At 42.6% G+C, this 16,392-nt stretch overlaps 1 protein-coding gene across 1 annotated transcript; it reads right to left on the bottom strand.

The window, feature by feature from the left end:
- Positions 1-1,623: 1,623 nt before the first annotated feature.
- Positions 1,624-15,829, bottom strand: LOC133217042 (V-type proton ATPase subunit S1-like protein). The gene is made up of 8 exons (XM_061362164.1): positions 15,818-15,829; positions 15,605-15,755; positions 8,940-9,056; positions 8,073-8,134; positions 6,143-6,372; positions 4,648-4,698; positions 3,689-3,932; positions 1,624-2,305 (listed from the first exon to the last, which is right to left on the bottom strand). The coding sequence occupies exons 1-8, from the start codon at positions 15,827-15,829 to the stop codon at positions 2,003-2,005; spliced, it is 1,170 nt and encodes a 389-aa protein (XP_061218148.1). The 3' UTR covers positions 1,624-2,002.
- Between the last annotated feature and the right edge of the window lie 563 nt (positions 15,830-16,392).

Genomic DNA, 16,392 nt, shown 5'->3' with positions numbered 1-16,392 from the left:
AGTGTCATACACAGTCAAGTAAAGCTGCTATAAGGCAGTATATGCTTTGTCTGGGGTTTTCCTAAAGGCAGATCCAAAGTGTGCAGTCAAACAGTTTCTGTGGCAAAGCCTAGGACTGATGAGGCAAGGCAGAAAGGGGGTGGCAGCAGATATCACCTCTGCAGGGTCTTCAATCTCACAATCATTTTTGCTTCTCTCCCAACTTCATTTCTCCCCTGTCTCCTGGTTGGTAACTCAAGGGACCGAGAAAATGGTAGTAGGATGCCAGGCAGAGCCTCATCCCATTTGCACAGAGCAGGAACTTCCCACATTTCTGTGCATATCCCCAACCCACAGTGGTTGCCCCAGTGTACACAGTCCAGCTGCCCATCTGATAAAAGTACATAAACCCAGGCTCTCATACAGTTTTTCCAGAATAAAACTGACATTCCCACCTAGAGTGCCTTTGGGCAGTTGAAAAGCATCTGGGGCATTTGATAAGAATGGACGCTAATCTGATAGAAATACACAAGGCTGGCACACAAAAACAAACTACTTAAAAGAAATCCTATTGGCTGTGAGAAACCACAAGGAAGGTGCATGAGCACTGCGGCTACAAGGTAGGCTCAAAACATGTTACTGCTAAGATTTCTTCACTACTTTTTTTTTACTTCAGTGTGCTGGGCTGTGAAGCTTAGGCCAAGCTCCACCTCCTGATGAAATACTTAAGAGCTGCCTACGCTGTTTTTAGCCAGAGCTCTTGTGTCCGCACACAAGCAGGGGCTGACCGGGGATGTTCTCCAGTGTTTGGTTTACAACAGGCAGACAATCCCCCATTGCAGAACAGTTTACAAAGACCACAGACAACTAGTTAGATCCATTATCTGAAATTTAAGAAATTCTTGCTCTTGATAGACAAGAACAATGGGTTTGTATTACTTGTGACCTGAAAGCATTACAGTTGGTACATTATTGTGTCCTTCCTTGCTAGAAGTCAGGGCTGAATTAGAGGCTGATTTGGAGTTCCCGAACTTTGACTCTAACAGAAGAAAGGGTGAGTGGGAAGACAGTATCTTAAATGCTCGGAAAAAAAGTGAAAATTGTATTTTCACTGCTAGGGAGCTTCCACTGTTTTGTTTATGTATGTCTTCAGTCACAGCACTGGCTATCTCCATTCAGGTAAAATTCCCAAAGGAGATTGATGGGATTTGATAGAAAATAAATTAACCTAGAATTACAGGGTATAATGCTCATAATCCACCTTTTAGCACAGAGTTGAGCCAGGAAGTTAAGGATAAGCCTTTGACAAGATGTCTGCTGTTCTCCCACTAGATCCTTACAGTAAGCCACCAGCTTAGACAGAGGAAAGTATCAAGATGCTGCTATATTGGAGCCATCACTATTTCATCAATATAGTGGATAATACACTACTTATATGGCTTTGAAGACTCCAAATGAGGGAAAGGAGTTTCTGAAGACAAAGAGAGAGGATGTAATTTGGAAAATAAAAGCAAAACATATACCGAGAAAGGAATGGGTGTTATTTTGTCAGGACACAGAGCAGGGTGGATATAGCAAATGCAAATCCAGGAAAAAAAAAATATTGCTTTCTGAAAGAACAAGACAAGAGATTTTTTAAAAATGTTTTTTGGGGGAGGGGTGTTCTTTTTACTTTGTTTTGTTTTCCTTTTTGTACCTTTATTCAATTTCAAAGTCTCCATTACAGATTCTTCTGTCTTCAAGATTTGGTAAGCTGGACAGAAAGATACATATTTTGGTCCTGTACGAGAGGGATAAAGTTCCATTACCTGAGATCTCTTACTCACAATGGATTTTTTTTTCACTCATCTTGTTTCCCAAGGCATCTTTGAGATGGGTATCAATAAATATCAGACAGTAACCAGCTAAACAGTCTGTTAGCTACTTTATTCATCAGTTGGTGAAAAATATGAACAAACTACATACAACAGCACCAGCAGAAGAAAATACCATTTATTTCACTGTGACAGATAAATGTGCACTGCTAAATGTAGATTTTGCAGATCTTTTGGTTTCTGAGTTCATAGGACTCATTTCCATTGCTTCTCAGTGGCTCTTTCTCATCTCCCATGTCATTGTCTTTCATCTGTGGAAAATAGGCAGGAGAAGCTTTGCATTCATAGTGCCTGTCAAGAGACTTCAGGTGGATCAACATATGAAGAGCGTAGGCAAGAACTAGCAGCAGAATGAGCGACATAACCAATCCCATAAGTATTGCTGGAGAGAAAAAGGACGCACAGTCTTTTGCATAGCCAAAGTGTCCTTCTTGAATGTTAAAACCTTGAATCTACAAAGAGAGCAAAAGGGTTGCATCTTAGCTACAAATTCATGGATTTGCTTCTGATGGCAGTAAGACTTTTTAATTTAACACATGTGTATTGCAAAACTGTATTAGTGCTAGCTGGAGTTAACATTCAGTTTATCCAGGTAGGTCTTCTAGAAACTGCCAGCTGTTCTAATCTCCATCGCTCTGCAGCCCAAAGGATTTGCACTTATGTTTTCAACAGTCTTCAATGATCACTCCTAATAGTCCTGTAATATTTAATTCTAAGTGTAGTAACTTTCAAGTTAATGGGTTCATATCCAGCATCACTTGTTGAGACTCTTCAGAGTCTCTGTTTCAAACTGCGTAAAATTCAGTGTGGCAAACAAAGAAATATTTTCAATTGCCTATCCTAATACTGTCTTTTTCTCATCAGATCCAAGTGTACGGTATATGTTAGCAAACCAGATAAACCACTCAAAATTGCACTCAACTTGTGGCTAATACCAGTAAGTTTGACTTGTGGCTTCAGTTCTAACATGAAGTTTACCACACTGGCATTCAGAGAATTGATTGACTCCTCCACTAAATCAGTCCATGGGCATTTATCACATGGTGAAGAAAGGGAATCACCTTCCCCCCAAAATCCTCTTCTCAGCTCTTCATGCCCTGTTACTTAGGTATCTAAAAGCAACACATCCTACTCCAGTCATCTCAGGCTCCCTTACTGCCAAACACAGAAAAACAGGCACTTTCAGAAGATCATAGAATCATAGAATAGTTAGGGTTGGAATGGACCTTAATATCATCAAGTTCCAACTCCCCTGCATAGGCAGGGACACCTCACTCTAAACCATATCACCCAAGGCCTCGTCCAACCTGGCCTTGAACACCACCAGGGATGGAGCATTCACAACCTCCCTGGGCAACCTATTCTGGTGCCTCATCATCCTAACAGGAAAGATGATCAACTTCATCCTAAAATAAGGACTTAAGATGAGTCAGAGGAATTATCCACAGGCTTTAAAGGCAGGTTGAGGTGACTATAATAAGGGCACAAGGTTAAAATCACTAGGCATTGAAGGCTAAGTGAAATGAGCCCCATACCTGGTGACTTATGCTGTTACTGATGCTGGGTTTAAGAGCCCAGTTCAGAGATAGAACACCAAAAGTTAAATTCACTCCCTACATCAAAGGGAAATCCAGGCAAAAGACTACAGAGTATCTATAAAGCCCTTCATTTCCTTTGACAGGAAGGTTAGGTATAATAATTGAGGTCTTCATTTATATTTCAAGTTCCATGGAGATCCTGTACACTGTACATGGAAGGCCATCATTTTTTCTTGGCAGCAAAATTTCCCACCAATCTACCTATGGGATCCACTTGTCTTATTTCCATTACATTACCTGGAAACCAATAAAAGTGACTTCCCAAAGCTTTGAAAGATCATTTGCAGAGCTGGGTATGAGAAGTGCATCATATCTCTGCAAGCTGCTCACATGTTCACAGTGGTAGGAGTAACTTGCTGGTGCATATATTCTGGTTGCATTAAACGTCGCTTGTATGGAATGGTTGTAAAGAAGCTGCAGTCTGCGTAAGCTGAACTGGTTCTGAACAGACAGCTGGTAATAGCTGGTTGTTAATAAGAATCTGAAATATTGTATGGGAAGAAAAATGAGAAGTCTGAATAAGAGTTGCACTATCAAATTCACAGGTTGAACAACCTTATTAAGACTGTGTGTATATATATTTCATGTATATATATGTATAAATGTATCACTATAAAGCTCTAGCTCCTTCTATTGAGTGATTTGAGGTTCTTGCTTGTTGCAGCTGAAGGAGTTACTTTGCTGCTTTCCCTCACAGTGAGAAGAAATACGAAGGATTCTTCCTAAAAGACAGAGAAAAATCTATATCCAACATTGGTCTTGTACTTCCATCCAAGATACATAAAACTGTCTATCAAGAAATGCTGGTTTCTTCTATCACCAAGAAGCAAACATAAAATAGGCCATAGTCTGATGCTTGAGTGGCCCTCACTATCAGCTCTTGCGGCAAGATTCCCAGACAAAAATGTAGCTAATTAGCAAGGTTTAGCAAAAATCTCAGACATGGGAAGATTCTGCACAAACGAGATGACCCGAATGATTCTCATGAATAGAAAAGTCAACACAGAAGAAATTCCTTAATAAAACAGGGCAGGAAAATGACAGACCTGTTCAATGCAGGGGTCTCAATTATACAATCACCAGTTTCTATCACGTTATTTTGCTTACACAAGTTCTGAAAAAACTCCTCAAGCAACTGCATAACAATGTACATTAACATGTGATTATCTAATATTTTCTTTATCATATAAACTTACCGGATAACAAGTCCCTTTAGATTGCCAATGTCACCAAAGTTCAGAGAAAGCCTAGGTCAAAAAGCAAGTATCGTGAGGCTAGATAAAAACTTCAGAGATCTTGAAAGCAGCACAAAAGATGAAGCATAGTTACAGATGGAGCCTTTCGCTCATTATGCTTTTTAAGTCAATGGAAGAAAAACTGAAAGGATTAAATCTTCCACCTGTGAATTCCAGTAGTTCACCTTTTGATGTGAATGAGGCCTAGACTATCCAGAAAGAACAGAACTGCATGTTCACCTTTCAACACAACTCGATCCTGCTGCTTCCAGCATTGGCTAACAATTAGGTTCATTTGATCTGTGTTCTCTTTCACAAGCCATGGCATGTATCTCAAGTCATGCATCACCTCTGTATACCACTAGAAACTGTTAAGAGGCACATTATTCTCATCTTTTTAAATACTAGAGCATGAAAAAAATGCAGATGACATTTCAGATTTCACAGATATGCATCACTAGAGCACTTTCTACAGAAACATCTTTAGATGCAGAGGTGAAATGTTGTATAGGAGCTAAAGGAAACTGCTGGGTTTGGTCATGTTATTTTTATTGTTGTGTGTCATTACATTTTTAAACATGGTTACGGAGTAGACCCAATGCTCATGTTCAGCATATGCCCAGTGAGGTACCCACTTCCTAATTTTTAGTCTTACCTACCAGAATGCAATCAATGACATGGTATTACACATGAAGCCAGCCAGCACACTATGTGGAGGGAGAGAAGTGGTCAGGTACATGACAAAGGAAATAAAAATAAGTACATGACTTTCTATTATAGCCATGGGATTGGAGAATTTTGAATTCAGTTAAGTTAATACATAGGTCTCCCTCAGGCTTAGCACAAGCAAAGCTGCTGAATGCTGCTCATCCTGAAGAAAATCATGACAGACTACGTTGTAGAGTTCACAGGTTTGAAGACTTTTCAGGTCACATGCAAACCTCTAGTGAATTGACTTTGGCTTCAGCAACTCTTGGCACTACTGAGACTTAGGGCCACCTGTTTCTAAATACACATCTGTGTCTTGTACCAATGGTTTACATTACTGCTGACACATATCCTGTGAGAAGATAAGTAGTCATGTGCAGCCAGCCCCTAGGACCCCACATTCAGCATCAGATCCACCACTCAACCTCCTAAGAACCTACATAAACCAGCTAGAGAGTAAAAAGATAACAGCTTCAGCTTCACAAGCAGTAACAGCAAAACTGATTTGTTAAAAGAATTGACTGTAAGAAATGAACGCAGCTGTGTGTGTCTACGTGTCCCATGAAAGACTGGTCTGAAAGTATATAACCCACGCTGCCCTGCTGCCTGCAATGTCAGGACATTATAGGAAGGAGCTTGCCCATGGGACTCTATACCATATAATACAATGTCAGTTAACCTTCAATATGTATTTACTAGACTCATTATCTGGTACTAGTTCACTTGGCAGAGTACAATGCCACCTTACACTGCATTGTCTTCACTGCAGCTTGACTCTCCAACATCCACTGTTGCATGGACACCAAAAGTCTTCTCTGTCAAATCCAGCTGCGTGTGGTTTTCAAACTTAATCATGATTCTCTTGGCCCAGAACAGAATGCAGGGGATGCCATTGACCGTGACGTTGAGAGGGCTGTAATAGCTGTGGATGGCTGCTTTTTCCCACTGTCCTTTCCTGCTCAAGTTGTAGCTGACAACCTGAATTGACCACATAAAAGATCAGTATCAGAAGATGCATATTTCAGGAGTTACTCTCCATCCTACCAATATAATAAATAAATGAGGCCAGCACTTTGAGAGCATCTGTGGAGCCAGTTCTCAGCTGCAGCAGTAATAAACTGAGAAAGCAGAGAAATCTCTGGCTAACCCCTTCTTGTCACAAGAATGCCACTCTACATAGACGTCTAGCTCCAGCACAGCTGCCAGAGAGCCAGCAGAAGTTACATTTATTACTAGGGTAGTATCACTGGCGTAAAACACATTCTTATCATGCTCCCATCTCACCCAGCACACCTACAGCTGCCAAATATAAAAAGTTGAAGCAAAGCCAGAATCATAAGGTGCTTACCTCAGCAGAGGACTCTCTACAACACCTGTAAAAATTATCTCAACACATTAAAGAGGACTCAGTTTGGGACAAGGACACAGCCTAGCATGCAGAAAGCACACTGGGCAGCTGTCCAGATGAAAGAAAATATCCAAGTCTACACCTATTTGCACAGAGTTTGGCTCCTAATGGCATTAAAATTGGGAAAATGCCTGCTGCAGAAAACAACACTCAAAAAAAAAACAGTCATCTGCTAGATTAAAACCTGGGGATTGCAGTTTCTATGTTATCTGTAGACACTAGAGAAATACTATTTCTTCTAAGCCACATTTCATAGCCAAAGGAGGCCAATCTAGCTGTGAGACAACATATTTTGAGACAGTGAGTTAGGGCTTAGAAAGGACTTCAAAATTTAACCATTTCCATATTTCAAACTAAGCTTTCCACACACCATCTTTTTTCTATCTACATATATGTCCTACCCAAATCTGGTAACATAATACAATGTCTGCATGTCATATGACTAAGCAAGTACAAATCATGCACAAACAAGAGAGGTACTCTCAGCCAATAAATTGCATCTTGCCAGGCTCCAGAAGGAAAGTAGTTAAGCCCCAAAGCTTTGTCTTGACTTCAAGAGAAATTTCTTTTTGCATTCAGTTTAGGGAATCATGTCTCCCTGCTCAGACCCTGAATGACCCCTTTACGTATGGCACAAGACTGCTTTATGATTAAATTAGGAAGTACTTACAGCAACAAGCTGAAAGCAAGGTAAGATCATGCATGGTCAGAAAACATGATGAAACATTGACTATGACTATCATTTGTATAAATGATAAAACTGTCTTCTCAGAAGTACAGATGAGACAGAGTTGATCAGTAGATTATTTACATGAGATTGCATCACTTAGAGGGTTTTTGGTAAGGAAGCTTTTGTGCTCTGTTTCTAAAAGACCTACTGGCTGGACTCCGGAAAAACTCCCACTAAATTCGAACAATCTGCAGTTTTGCTTCATCTGTTCTTTCAGTACCAAGTGATATAAGCAAAATACTGGCCACAGCAATCAAATGGCATTATACAGAATATGTATGACAGGATTTGGTTCCTTCAGTAAGATCCTGTGCCCAAACCCACTGCCACTCAGCACCAGCAACACCAACTGAAGTCTCAGATGGCTTCTCCAAAAAGCAGATGTCTTGTACAGCAGGCTGTGATTCAGCACCATATCAGAATGACAGGGACAGTTTTGCTGGCTATTTCTTGTAAACAACTCATTATTTAATTCAATAATGTAAATTAAACTAATGTGCTATGAAAAAAAGTTTACAGATCCAGCCCTTCAAACATTACCTGTGTAACTGATATTTGATTTACATTCAGTTTTGGCTTCACACCACCATCATAATGTTCACCTGCAGAAGAAAATGTGTTATTACCATACGAAAAAATATCCAATCATTTGTAAAAGCATAATTTTGCAGGTTCCTATGCAAATAATAATTACACCTGCACAAAAATGTGCTTTTCAGAATACCTGATTCTGTTCTGGAAATTATGTGGATTGGTGCTTCAATATATGCATCTTCTAGTTTACTTGTACATCAGGATTCCTCTTCTTTTCATTGATCATATTGCCACCCCTACTGGGAAGAACTTCAGTGCCCAGAAATGACAGGATTCTGCCTATATATGTATTTATTCACCCCAAATACACTTTACAAAAGCTTCTTCTTTCTTCTTACAGCCAGCTATTGACAAAGGGTATGTATTGAACTACATGGCCAAAGTGTGTTAATTATGGGTGGGAATTTCTTTCCCTGCACTCGCCAGAGACAGGAAATTGACAAATAAACTGATAGCCTGACTGCTTGCCACGAAAGTAGAGTTTCATAGATGACACTTCATTTCATGGACACTCTCACTGCTCCAACCTTCAGACATTTCACTGTTTTCATTTGGTTAAAAAAATAAACAAACAAACAAAATAACAACTTCTTTCTTGTACTTTCTTCTCACTGTATCTGAGAGTCAGTCAGTAACTTATTATTTTAACTAGGCAACCCTTTAAAGAGTATTTTTTAAAAATGCATAGCGTTTAACAAAACATTTGTCAGGAAAGTCACTAATGCCAATAGAAGCAACATCTGGGAATGAAAATCTTTTATAGCCACACCAGCAGAACCAGTATCTAGGCATTGAGCACACTGAAAGCCTTACCACTTCTTTGCAGAGAATCTTGATCTGAAAACACATGTGAACTGGAAGAGAGGAGAGAAACATTAATTGTACAGCATCTGCATAAAAAGTATGCAGCAAGGTTGCTGGGGAAAGCTCCTGTTCAATAAAATATTCAAAACATAACTCAGATCCTTGACTGGTAAATGTCAGAATAATAGGGCAAATTAATCCAAAAGCCAGTGCACCCAGGATAAAAATGCCTCATTTTCAGAAACCCCTTAGGTGGATCAGCCCTGACAGGCATTCCAAATCCCTACCATATTGACTAAAGGCTTCATTACCCGTCTTGTCCTATTCATGGGACATTATCCTTGTGTCAAAGACTGAACCAGTTCCAGCCCACAAGCAGGGGAAAACAGGGACAGTGCTGCACCACCCTCAGCTCTTAGTGAGGATCAGAAGCAACACATTGAATTCTTCCAGGATAGAGCAAATGCACTGGGCTAGTATGCCTTCAGCCCCGATTTACAGCCATCTCAAGACAGCTCCTGAGTGGTTCATAGCAATCCCAAATCCCATGAAGCTGCAAGATGGGGCAGAAAGGAAGCACACCTCAAGTGACAACTACAGGCTCATGAAATTTGCAGCCTTCGACATTCTTTGGTATAACTTAGAGGTAAGCCTGCAACTCGTGTATGATCTGCTTTCCTGAACTAGAGAATCAAGCCCAGCAGATTCATATAAATCACCCAAAGACCTACAAGATCAAAGTCCAAGAAACAAGGTTCTCCCTTAGGACCACACTCCACTCCCTGAGTTACAGGAACACTTCCAGCCCCCTACAGTGGGCTACCTACTGATCTAATGACACATGTCCAATTCTCAAGTCTGCCCTCAGCATTCCCTAGCAGGTGAACACATCAGCACTCACAGCTGATGCTCATCCCACACAGACTCTGTAGATACTGCCACACACAGTGCCTTCCAGGCCAAAAGCAATGGTGCGGCCAGACCTGCCTCACAGATGCTTCACATAGAAGTACACCTCCCTCTTCTTTCCTTAACTTGTTTCTTACCACCTTTCCAACCCACCACAGAAGCAAAATACTTGCAAAGTCATACACACAAAGCTCAAATACTTGAAAAGTTATACACCAGCATATAAAGACTAGGAATAAAAGCAGCTTTCAGCATTCATGCATAAAGTGTACCATAAGGTATCTGAAGTGAAGAGTCAAGCCTTGGCCTGCTGGGGAGCCCTTGCACAGCTGAGTGAACCCACTAACATGGATCTGTGTTACCCACTAGCATGTCCTGCAGGAGTTACTCCATCCTAATTTCCAATGTGGCATCCTTAATGGCAGATTAATATGAGTCTGAACAATGTAACACTACCAAAGGAGAAATGTGGGATGGTTCAGAGCCTGTACTGCTTGCTGCCATGCCCTTGCAGTTTGATCACACTGAACGTGTGTTCTGGGTTCATAGGATTCCCAAAGACTGGATACCAAACACAATGTAAACAGCCAAATGCTCTAGTCTATTCATTGAGTTATTAGTGCAAAGCAAATATATACAGAATCATAGAATAGTTAGGGTTGGAAAGGACCTTAAGATCATCTCGTTCCAAACCCCCTGCCATCGGCAGGGACACCTCACACTTAAACCATATCACCCAAGGCTTCCTCCAACCTGGCCTTGAACACCGCCAGGGATGGAGCATTCACAACCTCCCTGGGCAATCCATTCCAGTGCCTCACCACCCTAACAGGAAAGAATTTCCTCCTTATGTCCAATCTGGACTTCCTTGTTTAAGTTTTAACCCATTACCCCTTGTCCTATCACTACAGTCCCTAATGAAGAGTCCATCCCCAATGTCCCTATATGCCCCCTTCAGATACTGGAACGCTGCTATGAGGTCTCCACGCAGCCTTCTCTTCTCCAGGCTGAACAGCCCCAACTTTCTCAGCCTGTCTTCATACAGGAGGTGCTCCAGTCCCCTGAGCATCCTAGTGGTCCTCCTCTGGACTTGCTCCAACAGTTCCATGTCCTTTTTATGTTGAGGACACCAGAACTGCATACAATACTCCAAGTGAGGTCTCAAGAGAGCAGAGTAGAGGGGCAGGATCACCTCCTTTGACCTGCTGGTCATGCTCCTTTTGATGCAGCTGGTATAAGACTCCCTTTTGCTAAAGGCAGTGTTAATCCCCTATTTTCAGGGTTATGTTCCCACAATCCATGCCAAACAGTACTTTTCTATTTCTGTTTGTTTCACCACAGACCATTATCTATTATCACTGACACAACATGGCCTGCCTGAAACCCACAGCAAGGTTGTCAGCCTCAGCAAAGCCCGCTATTTTACATGCAATCTTGTTTACACTTGAAGTTCAAAAGGGCAGCAGGTTCCAATCAGTGTCTCTCAGGTGAGAATGCCCTTCTGCAGACACTCCCTGCAGCCACAAATAGATCTCCTGTGTCCCCTCACAATCTCCTCAGACCCAGAAGCCACAACAGACAAAAGTGGAGTCTGTGCTCCAGCTTCTCACTTTTCTGCCAAACACAGGTCAGATGAGCAGCTTTGCTCCAGACCATCGGAAGGCTGCTCAGTCCCTTCAGCAGCCAGGGCAATAAAGCAGCAGACAGGCTGCAGAGAAAACATAACGCAGCACAGGAAGACAGCTAGGCTCTACAGCACTGAACTGAAAGAACCATAAGAAGATCTTTAGAAGTTCAATGTTGGTAACACTATTTAAAAGCAATCTGGCAGTTTTATTTACAGAGAGCAAGATCAACCTTCCCCTTAGCTGGAACTGTTAAATCCCAGTTACTTCAGGGAGGCTATGCACTTTTAGAACGAGTCTCACTTTCTCTCACTGCTCCTTGGGCAGCAGGGTTAGTGATGGGCTGAGATCTCCAATCCACTTGAAGGTCTCACATTAACAGTGAGCAGTCTTCAGAATGGGTAAAATAATCCTCATTTTGATAGATAGGTTACAAAAGACACAGCCAAAATGGACCAAACCTTGGGGTTTTGCTCGGGAAAAAACCCTCTTTTAGGCCGCTTAATGATTAGGAACACGGGGCATGTTATTTGGCTGAGTCTTATTTTTGTTTTATAGTCATTCTTCATGATAGCTGTGGCTTCAGGCTGGAAAAGACAATTTTGGAGCATTTTTTTCCTGATAATAGCTACAAGTATGAGGCATGCCAGAAGGAAATAAAGGTGAATTATTTAGTTATACTAACTTGAGTTACATTTAGGGTGCACCTTCCAAGAAGGCCACAGATATGAACACTTCCATTTTATGTTGCTGAATGATATACAAATCAGAACGATTGGTTTCAACAACATTTCAAGAAATCAAAAGCCGTACTACATGACTTCAAGATCTTGAGGCCAGAGTTTTGGGGTGGGGGAGTTACCTAGAAGGCCCATATCAGTACTCGGGTTGGGCTGGGTATTGGTCAGCAGGTGGCAAGCAATGGTACTGTGCAACACTTGTGTTTATTGTTTCTTTTCCCCTTTTAGTTTTATATTCTCTCGCCATATTATTTCCCTTATCATTATTATTACTGGTGGTAGCAGTAGTGGTTTGTGCTATACCTTAGTTACTGGACTGTTCTTATCTCAACCTGTGGGAGTTACATTCTTTCAGTTCTCCTCCCCATCCCTTGGGATGGGGGGAGAGAAAAGGGTGTGGGAGTGAGTGAGCAGCTGCAGGGTTCTGAGTTACTGACTGGCTTAAACCATGCCATTATGCTTCCTTATACTTTTAGCTCCTCCCTGCATACACAATTTCAAGCTTATAGCCCATCACTCCAGTTGAAAAATCATCATACTGCAGTGTGCAGAATAAAACACTGGGATGAGCTTCAGAGCAGCCCTGGGGAGAAGGACTTGGGGGTGCTGGTTGATGAGAAAATGAACATGAGCCGGCAGTGTGCGCCTGCAGCCCAGAAAGCCAACCGTATCCTGGGCTGCATCAAAAGGAGCGTGACCAGCAGGTCGAAGGAGGTGATCCTGCCCCTCTGCTCTGCTCTCGTGAGACCTCACTTGGAGTATTGTGTGCAGTTCTGGTGTCCTCAAGATAAAAAGAACATGGAACTGTTGGAACAAGTCCAGAGGAGGGCCACGAGGATGACTAGGGAACTGGAGCACCTCCTGTATGAAGACAGGCTGAGAAAGTTGGGGCTGTTCAGCCTGGAGAAGAGAAGGCTGCGTGGAGACCCCATTGCAGTCTTCCAGTATCTGAAGGGGGGCTACAAGGGTGCTGGAGAGGGACTCTTCACTCGGGACTGTAGTGATAGGACAAGGGGTAATGGGTTAAAACTTAAACAGGGGAAGTTTAGATTGGATATAAGGAAGAAGTTCTTTACTGGTAGGATGGTGAGGCACTGGAATGGGTTGCCCATGGAAGCTGTAAGTCCTCCATCCCTGGAGGCATTCAAGACCAGGTTGGACAGAGCCTTGTTTAGTGTGAGGTTTGTCAGGGGGTTTGAAATTAGATGATCTTAAGGTCTTTTCCAAGCCTAACTACTCTAGGATTCTAGGATTCTATGAGAGGAAACTGGTGTACAATCATGTAATTCATTTCATTCCCCACTGGACTTCACAGAATCCCAGACTTGTTTGGGTTGGAAGGGATCCTAAAGCTCATCCAGTTCCAATCTCCTTCCAATAAACCAGGTTGCTTGAAGCCCTGTCCAGCCTGGCCTTGGGCACTGCCAGGGATGGGGCAGCCACAGATTCTCTGGGCAGCCTGTGCTAGGGCCTCACCACCCTCACAGGGAAGAACTTCTGCGTAAGAGCTCATCTCAGTCTCACTTCTTCAAGTTTAAAGCCATGAAGACTTTATACTGTTCTGGGAAGAGGAAGGGTTATGTTTTCCTGATTGTCAATTAAAAAAAAAATAAATTAAAATCATCACTTAGTTTTCCATCTGGAATAAGGCCAATACCATGGTTATAACAATTAAATCACCTTCAGGAATGCTAACTGATAGGCAAGATCAAGCCTTGAGGAGAGCATATGATGTATATGTGAGGTATAACTCATTGTGAATGCCCCGGTGGAGTTACATCCTGAGCAGGGTGGTTATAACCGGCATCCACAAAGCCCACGAGTCCAGGTGGGAGTTCGTGGCAATGCAGTGTGTCTCCTCCACATCTGTCGTGGTATAAGCCCAGCCAGCAACTCAGAACTGTGCAGCTGCTCACTCACTTTTCCCGTTCTTCCTCCCCCTGCTCCTGAAGGAATGGGGAGGAGAATGGAAAGAATGTAACTCCCATGGGTTGAGATAAGAACAGTCCAGTAACTAAGGTATAACACAAACCACTGCTGCTACCACCAATAATAATAATGATAAGGGAAATAACAAGGGAAGAGAATACAACCACTCACCACATGCCGACCGATACCCAGCCTGACCAGAGCAGTGATCTAGCCCTTCTGGGTGACTGCCCCAAGTTTATATACTGGGCATGATGTGCTGTGGTATGGAATACCTCTTTGGCTAGTCTGGGTCAGGTGTCCTGTCTCTGCTTCCTCCCGGCTTCCCCTCCTCCCTGGCAGAGCGTGAGACTGAAAAGTCCTCCATCAGGGTAACCATTACTCAGCAAAAGCCTAAAACATCAGTGTGTTGTCAGCATTGTTCTCAGACTAAAGCCGAAACATAGCACTGCACCAGGTACTAGGAAGGAGAAAAATAACTGTTACAGCTGAACCCAGGACACCAATCCATAAATAACCAGCCCAAATACACTCAGATATGTATGTTCTATGTTGAATTTAACCTCCCAAGAATGTCAGGAACCCACTGTGAAATTGGATTAGCCCTAATAAAAAGCACTTGGATGACTAATTGCTACATAAACTCCAATTAAATAAGATTATAAGTATAAATAAGTGCATTTTATCAGATGACATTATCCACCTACATAACACAACCAAGTATGCCTTGTTTGCCTGTAAAAGTTCATGTGGGCTCCAGCCCTTGAAGACTTGCACATGAGCAGTCCTTAGTCCACTCAGATGAGTAGCATGAATAATCCTGGCACTCAACAGTGTGAGAAACTATAGACTAGGGTATTGTTTATTAAGATATATGTTAAGCCCAATGTAAAGGTTAGGCAACAAAAGATATGAAACCGCTTATGCAAATAGCCACCGGACACAGCTTACGCAAGATAAGATAACCGCAAACGCTTACACCAACTAAACCAGAGACCGCTTATGCTAACATAAGATAACTGCAAGATGTTCCAGGAACTGGCAGAAATAAGACAAACCACTCCATATAAGGACATAGGAGTAGAGGGGTCAAAAGAGGAAGACTTCTTACTTCGGCCTCAATGACCACCAGGAGGCAGAAAACGACCCCCTAACAACAACTGAAGCATGCGCAGAGTACCTCCACTACCTCATGAACACGGAAGTAAAGATGTATAAAAAGGGGGCTGTTTGAACTGATCAGCACGGCAGTTGGCGGAGCGCAGACTCCCCTGTCGTCCAGCGCTGTTTTTGCTCATATTCTACTTGCTATAATTAATAAAATTTTAATTGGATTATGATCCGTTGTGGTCTCAATTTATAACAATTTCTGGTGCCGTGACTCGGATAAGGAACGGTGGGCTTTGGTCCTCCGGGGAGGCGCCCCGCGACATTTCGCGGCCCCGCGACCAACAGCTTACCCCAACCTTACCGACGAACCTAAATTCTAGAATAATGAGCAAAGGAGAAACCGGTAAAATCCCATAAAAATTCTGTGCACGGGAGTCCGGACGAAGACGCAGGACGCGTAAGTATATTGCGAATTTGTTCGCGGGTTTGCCGTTCGGGCGGGATTGGGTTTCCTGGAATATAACGAATGAGAGGTTCGATATACTGAACCAAGCGAGTGTGGACCCTTAAGTACTGCATTTCCCATCTCCCGCGAGGGACTGGGCCAGGAACAAGGGGGAGCGAGTGAGTGTGTGTTTGAGGATATTCCAGAAGATGGGGGCGAAGGGCAGCAAGCTTTCGACTCCCATGGGAAGGGTACCCACTGTACCTAAGAATACCCCTCTGGCATATATCTTAGACAATTGGAGATATTTCCCTGGAACCCTAGGGAAAGTTAAGCAGAAAATGATAGAATATTGTACTAAGATATGGGGAGGGAAGAAGATTTCTAAAAATGTCTTTTGGCCAGTCTATGGGTCAGAAGAAGATTGGGTAAGACAGCAATTAAACCTCTGGGTTAATAATAAAAAACTCCTTAACCCGGAGGAGAGTCAATATGCGGAAGTGTGGCTAGAAAGACCGGGAGCTAGACTTTATCCGCTGAATGAAATAAAAACTAAACAAAAGAAAAAGAAGGAAGAGTTAGACGAAACCCTTCTAACCCCCTCTCCTTACATTCCTCCTCCTGTTCCCGCAGCCCCTCCAGAGGTCCCCAGAGCGCCCACTCCCCCACCCGAATGGGAACAAGGGTCTCCCCCTCCTCCTAGA

This window comes from Neopsephotus bourkii, unplaced genomic scaffold, assembly GCF_033783945.1.
Source record: "Neopsephotus bourkii isolate Nb327-2 ecotype Australia unplaced genomic scaffold, CSIRO-AGI_Nbou_v1 NB_1089, whole genome shotgun sequence".
NCBI lineage: Eukaryota > Metazoa > Chordata > Aves > Psittaciformes > Psittacidae > Neopsephotus > Neopsephotus bourkii.
The sequence above is the reverse complement of the archived record's forward strand: the minus strand, read 5'-3'. Positions and strand labels throughout refer to the sequence as shown.

Coding starts and splice junctions, on each gene's coding strand:
- LOC133217042 (XM_061362164.1), bottom strand. Junction 9,057..15,604: donor TCTAGAATTTAGGTTCGTCG/GTAAGGTTGGGG, acceptor TTTATTGAACAG/GAGCTTTCCCCAGCAACCTT. Junction 2,306..3,688: donor TCACTTTTATTGGTTTCCAG/GTAATGTAATGG, acceptor CTCTCTTTGTAG/ATTCAAGGTTTTAACATTCA.